Raw genomic sequence first — 6,864 nt, 5'->3', positions numbered from 1 at the left:
GAGCTACAAAATCCCAACACTCACCAAGACACATGCAAGAAAGCACTTTTCCCTCCCTGCAGATATCCACCTTCTGTAAAGATGCACATGGGAGAAAGACTAACAGATGGGTATCTCAGAGAATAAAGAAGACATACTCCTCCTATAACCACTCATTTTTGAGCAGACCAGAATATCTGGCCTTGATTTTGCTAAGTATTTACTATTTCAGCCAGTAACTAGTGAAATTTATATTGCAATGTAACAATTTTAGTGTTCTCCTTCCACATTCGTATTAGATAAACAAATGACAAAGGTCTTGTTTCCATGGAATAATTTATTTTGATGAATTATGTTGTCAAGTGACCAATCACTGTTATAGTGCTTTTTTCTTCAATTGGAGTAAGAACACCAGAAAATGTTTACAGTATCATGGGGTTCACTATACCAGGATTTTACTACAGAGTAAAATACAAATTAATAAACACTGCATATAGCACTATTCACTTCACCACATTGGCTCTCTACATCTTTTGTCACATTCTAACCTTCATTTAAGGCAAGTTTGTTGGTTGCTTTTTTGTCCCAAAAACTACATAGTCTCTAGATAAACTTGTGTGACTAGGTCTGCAAGTTAGGAAATCGAGCTTTATAAAATGTTTACTTTAACAAATATGAAAGTTATTAAAGAGAAAGATGGTGACCCAAAATTGCACTGTATTAAAAGGTGGAGTTTTCTTGTACCAAAGTCCTTTATTCATCATCTTTAGAACCAGTTTTGCTTAACTATAAAAGAGACACAAAAAGAAAGTATTCAAAGTTTAGACTGCCATTCCATTTATTAGGAAAGAAGAACAACATTATCTCCATCTTACACAGAACACAAGCATATTTAATTCATAATACAGACTGATTGTGCTACTGTACCAAGAAAATGAAAGGCATCAAAAATAATTACTTAAGCTTAAACACTAAATGAGCTTATTTCCTGAATGTGAAAGTTGATCAAAAAAAGAAAAAGCCACACAACCCCAGAAAAACCTGAGGGTAGTGTTTGTATTTAATTTGAAGACTCCATCACAAGCTCTCCAAAATAAAAAAGATGAAGTAATGGAAAAAGTATCTTCACACATCTCTCAGAGAATTCCCATATAGAAATTTACACAATACAAAACCAGACGTTAACTTACTATTTCTCACTTTTTAAAGCTAAGTTTATAATTGCTAAATGTAGTGCATCTAATTTGATGTCCATCTGGAATCCAAGACATCCACTACGCTTAGCCACTTTTAACTCAGAATGACCCTCTCCAAAACTACCATAATCATTTATTTGCTCAGTGTTAGGTTTTACACCAAGAATTACTTAGAGTTGTGTAAAATAAAACAGTTTGCTTTCAAAATTGTCAAGCAGCTATACTGGTTTCCACAGAATGAGCAAAGAAAAGAGTGGGGAAGAAATGAATGCTGAGCGAGCAAGTAGAAAAGAACTATTCACTGGAGGAGTTGCAGCAGAGAATGCTCAGGCCCGTAGGAGACAGCAAGGTGCTCCCACCTGGAACAGCTCCCCTTTTCTGTTTACTTATCCACTGCCCTCCAGAACCTGTCAGCACCACTAACTTTATTTTACAACTTGTTGCCATATGAAGGCAGAATATATGCAATGCATTTGGCCAGCAAAGCCCTCTCATCATAAAATTAAAATTGCTCAATAAATAAAAACAAGCACTAAACCAGCAAATTTCAATGAGGAATCAAAGTCCTTCTGATGCCAATATTCAGAAGGATTAAGCATTTTAAAGCATTTGAGAAATATGTAACTTAGAATCCAAAATGAGCAACAGTCCTTACTATTTCCTGCAAATCTTTTAAACATTAAAAAAAGATAACTTGAAAATACTTACATGCTGGATGCATGTAGAAATGACACCACAGTCAAATTCAAGCACAGGAAGAAAAGCAAGAAAAAGGATCAGATTAGTCTCCTTTGGCTGCAAGTACAAATATTTTCTAATGTACATATGTAGTATTTTCATAATACTGCACATAATACAGTCACGTTACCTTGATTACATCCACCCAGTTCCATCCTCGTGGAAGCTCCCCTTTGTTATCTGCAGAATAAGAAGGTTTGATTTTCAGCACATGAGCTAAGGGGAAGCAACACACAAAATTCTAAAGATCCATAAAGCTTAATTTCTCCACTACAAAGCAATGGACAAAAATAGACATTAATATCTTAAACACATCTTGTTTTTTAAAGTAATTCTGTTTAAACAAAACCATCTCAGTCCATCTGACTAATTTAGAAGACAACTCCAACATGAGCTGGGCTGACCTGCAATGATGCATTCTGTCAAAGCTTTTCCTCTATATGGTCAACATTCAACCTGCTAATCATACATTAGGTTAGGTAAATTATATGCAGAAATTGCTATCAAAGAGTACAGCCTATTGCTGCAATAGGATTGTACAACCTATAATTGAAAACTAAGGTTGAACACATAAACGTCATCAGCAAGATTAGTTGAAAGATTGAATGCTTTTCAATCAAAACCCCCTACCATTTCATTGAAAGCATAAAGTATCTGTAGAAGCATCTCTATTTAGAAGATACAAACTAAATGAAATGTTGTATTTTGGGTTCCAAAGCAAATACGTTCATTTAGAAACTATATTTTTAATAACATGAATTATTTACAAGGGCACATCAACAAACCGTCTTTTGTTGAAAGTGAATTTTTACAAGTCCCAAACGCTCTCCTCCCACAAGTATTTTTTTTTTAATTTCACTTTTGTCACAAATTGCAATTTAAAAAAACCACAATAAAACAAAGCCACTGACATTTTGAAATCCCTACCCTACAGAAAGTTGCTTGACCAGAACTTAACATCTCAGGCAACAATGATTTATCTAAAACAAGCAAAACAGAGACCACAGACTTAAAGTAGTTAATCTTGTAAAGAAAAAACTACTGATTCTAACTCTGACAGAGCAAGCTGTCATGGCTATAAAATCTAGATTCATGTACTGCTCAAACAAAACGATGTTATAGTGAACAAACCTGTTTTATCGGCTAGTTTTCGTTTCTGGGTTTTGGATAAATGCTCCTTTTTGTCTTTTTTCTTAGTTGCTGGCACATCAGGAGTTCCAATTGCAATACTATTGCTTACTGAAGTCTGAGAAGGATAAAAATGGTTGTTAATATTTCGCATACTGGTTCCACAGATATCTCTGTGTGTGATAACTGAACCTCACATACTGAAGTATCTTGACTGTCAGAAGGAAGCATTGCTGTCAGCATCCTGCAGCTTTAAATCAGCATATAATCACGACTATAGTTCTAAAAAAATATATGTTGGGGACTAGAATTACTCCCTTTCAGAGCTGCAAAGGGCACCTTTTACACTTTTTAAATTTAAACATGGTATGCGATTTAGTCTGAAGAAGTCACGACTTCCCAAACATGGAAACCACTCCTTTTTCCTCAAAGCACCTCTGCAGCACCACAATGGCCCTTTCACAACACAGAAGCCACAAATAGACCAGCCTGACTCATTCAAGACCCTGCAGGATCATTGCATCCCAGGAAGGTTGCAGTAATTTGCTACACACACAGCCTGCTCCAGTAGATGCCTCTCAGCTCACGTTTTGCTTCTGCTCCAAGTCTCCATTCTTATGTTACTCTGTAGGACAGAACTGTATCCCACAAACATTTCGGTGTAACAGCAAAACAGCAATTAGATATAACAATTACAACCACAGGGCATTGTGGCACCATACCCTCTGTGTGTCACTAGCTGCTAATGTGTGTATACCCAAAATACTGATTAACAACTTAAAGACAGAGCTGTGAAGTATTCAGAGTTGTAATAACCTTTCTTTCTGTTCAGTTTTAAAAGCAAGGCATTAAAGTCTGAATTTATCTACTCACCACAGTGTTAACAGGCTGATTTTCCATGAACACCTCTTTATTATCTTTGGCATATTCAAAAAGTGTGTATGTCATAGCAGTCCCAAGATTCGCTTCAACTTCTACCATCAATTTATCCAATATACTTTGTTTAATCGCTGAAGATCTAAAAGAAATCATAAAACCCAACTATAATCTACACAGATGAGGAAGAACTTGCAAACCAAAAAGCCCTCACATATAAACCTAGGGAGTGAAGCAGTCCTAAATACTTACATTGTGTTGTTGAAGAAAGCATCCATTGATATGACTGGTGCTGTTTGCGGATACGTTTCTGGCCAAGAAACTTCAATTAGAAATGCTTTGGGATCTCCACTTTCACCTATCTGAAGTGAAAAGAAAATCATTGTAAATCAACAGTTACCAGTCACTTATTAAGGATTACAATGCCAATATACAAGTCTTTCACTTCTTTAAGACCATCCAAACTCCTTAAGATAACAACTATTTTCATAAAGTTATCAATTAGAAAACAAAGCTATTATCTAGGAAAATGAATATTAAACTCTACTCTGTAGTTTTCATCCTAGGAAAAGCAGCAGAAATATTCAACGCTTGCTTTATGTGGTTTATTGTTTTGGGTTGAGTTTCTTTTAATTGTTTGGGTTTGAAAGCTACTTTGCAGCATCTTCAAGCCAAATATTATACAATCATAAATGAGAATAGGAAAAATGAAGCCTTCTTTTTCCCCCTGTGCATCCAAGCTCAGAGCAATATGAAAGCAAACCACAAGACAGTATTGAAATAAAGATGGTCATCTAAGATAGCAAAAATAATATATAAGCTTTACAATATTTATGTCTCAGATCTACAGATTATTTTATTTCACTATAAGAAAGAATGATTAGTAAGATTTAAGAAGTCAGTAAAATGGGACGGGATAAAAAGCCCCATAGCATTAAAAAAGGCGCATTTTAATATAAATAATCATGCATATCAAACCACTTTACTGAACCCAAATTATATATATACAACCCTTACAATTTTGTTAAATTAAAACCAAATCACTTAAAAATTTTAAAACAAGTACAGGTGAGATGCAACCAAAGGCACACTATACAAACAGAAGAAGTCTCACACATGATTTGGAAGGCTAGTACAACAAAGTTAGCTAAAACCATATTCTAATCTACCAAGAATTCTCCCTTATTTCGTTCATTATAGAATAGTCAAAATCTGGCTTTAATAGATGACACAGAATGAAGTGTAGCCAGAAGAAAAGTCCTAATCAAGGCAAGGTCACTGCACTTCAAAATTTAAACCAAACAAACAAAACCACCAAAGTGGTACCTTTTTCTGCACAGCGTCTGTTTCAGCAGACACTTACTTGCATTATGCCTTGTTGTAATGCAAGTTCTTCTTCATGGGAAATACAGTGTCAGACAAAAGCAATAACACAAGTTTTGCATCATTTAAATTATGTTACCCTAACTTCTCACAATTATTTTTTGTCTAATGAAAATCAACAATGAGCAAAGCTAGTAGAGTCATAGAATGATACACTGTAAACTTGTAGGCACGTCATGTTTACTCTTCTGCAGAAAACAGATTTAATAAGAATGGTCCTATCAGTGAAGGAAGGCTGCACTTACATGGATGGGATTCAAGTGTTATTAATTATATTGACCTGTATCTCATTACAATAACTGATGCTACTCTGAAGTTATTCCAGAAGTCACAAAGAGGTGATTTTAGATGCCTCCTCCCCCCTAGATGCATATGGCATTTTCAGAAGTCTCCCTTCTGCCCCATGAGTGCCTTGGTTTTCATCAGTAAAGCCCTCCAGCCATCCAAAGATCTGCCTCAGCCCATAAACCTGAGAAAGCAGATAAGAATTTCATGCCAGAATCTCACTGAATATCTCAGGCTCAGCACTCCCTGTATGTGTCTCCTGACCAGACCGTACCAGTGCACATGCCAAAAAGATTTTGTGGATCTCTAGCAGGTAGACAAGGCATGTCAGCTACCGCTGGACAAGAGACTAGAGCCTTGTAATAGTGCAATAGGAAAGGTTCAAAGCTTTACATATAAGCGTGTTTGTAAGTGACATTTCTGACCAGACGGTGTGTTACTCAGAAGGCTGGCTCCTTCAGCTGGTTTGACAGCTCTAGCTACACAGTACACAGACGTATCAGAGGATGCCCAGCTACAGGATAATAAAGCCGCACTGGGAGCAGGTTCCTGAACATGAAGCATTGTGCTACCAAGCATCATTGTACCAAAGATCATGAAACAACAGCCTTGGCCGCAATCGAATGCTCATCTGGTCTACAAAGACAAACCCGATACATCGACTACAAGGTAGGGGAGTAACTTCAAGCTGAAGCCTGCGCTGCAACGACTCGCAGACCTCTACCTTGCCTTACCCTGTACTGGAAGGACACCGGGCTCAGCTCCCTGAAGCACACATCTCCCTCGTAGATGGAGCGCAGCGCTTCCAGCTCCATCTGCAGCACGAACCAGAGAAGGCCGTTACCGATTTCAGCCCGAACACGAAGCTCGCACCTGACCGTGGTCGGTTCGCGACGCTGTGCACGGCCCCGCCGGTTTCCCGCCCTCCCCCTCCGCCCAGCTGCCTCCTCGCCCGCTCCCCGCCGAGGCCCCTCTCCCTCAGGCAGCGGCGCGGGCAGGGAGCGGTACTCACCTCCTGGTCCTCGTTGGCCGCCATGGCGCGCAGTCACGGAAGTCTCCCCCTCCGCTACCCCCGTAGCCGCCGCCGGGGCTCGGCGGGCTCCGCCGGCCTGGCACACGAAGACCCGAACGGCCCCGCCCGACGGACACACCTCCCTTGCGGGCAGCACGGGTCAGCCAGTTGCTCGTTGCTATTGGCCCCTTCCGCCTATCGTCACCTCCTCTGTGTCTTTCCATTGGTCTACTCCTCTAGTCTCCCCTCTCTTCCTTCTTTAGCTAA

At 38.8% G+C, this 6,864-nt stretch overlaps 1 protein-coding gene across 2 annotated transcripts; it reads right to left on the bottom strand.

Annotated features, from left to right (window-relative positions):
* Nucleotides 1-811: 811 nt before the first annotated feature.
* Nucleotides 812-6,859, bottom strand: RWDD4 (RWD domain containing 4). 2 transcript variants are annotated; one of them, XM_080614415.1, is made up of 7 exons: nt 6,598-6,858; nt 6,320-6,400; nt 4,170-4,279; nt 3,915-4,059; nt 3,045-3,159; nt 2,044-2,093; nt 812-1,886 (listed from the first exon to the last, which is right to left on the bottom strand). In XM_080614415.1, the coding sequence occupies exons 1-7, from the start codon at nt 6,619-6,621 to the stop codon at nt 1,848-1,850; spliced, it is 564 nt and encodes a 187-aa protein (XP_080470541.1). In that variant the 5' UTR covers nt 6,622-6,858; the 3' UTR covers nt 812-1,847. The 2 variants fall into 2 exon arrangements, with proteins under 2 accessions (XP_080470541.1, XP_080470542.1); XM_080614416.1 differs by lacking the exon at nt 6,320-6,400 and having other exon boundaries at nt 6,598-6,859.
* Between the last annotated feature and the right edge of the window lie 5 nt (nt 6,860-6,864).

This window comes from Psittacula echo, assembly GCF_963264785.1.
Source record: "Psittacula echo genome assembly, chromosome: 1".
In the NCBI taxonomy this organism is placed as follows: Eukaryota; Metazoa; Chordata; class Aves; order Psittaciformes; family Psittacidae; genus Psittacula; species Psittacula echo.
This window is presented reverse-complemented; position numbering and strand designations above follow the sequence as displayed.

Coding starts and splice junctions, on each gene's coding strand:
- RWDD4 (XM_080614415.1), bottom strand. CDS start 6,621: ATGGCGGCCAACGAGGACCAGGAG. Junction 3,160..3,914: donor ATCAGCCTGTTAACACTGTG/GTGAGTAGATAA, acceptor TATCCTTCTCAG/ACTTCAGTAAGCAATAGTAT. Junction 2,094..3,044: donor AAAACTAGCCGATAAAACAG/GTTTGTTCACTA, acceptor CTTATTCTGCAG/ATAACAAAGGGGAGCTTCCA.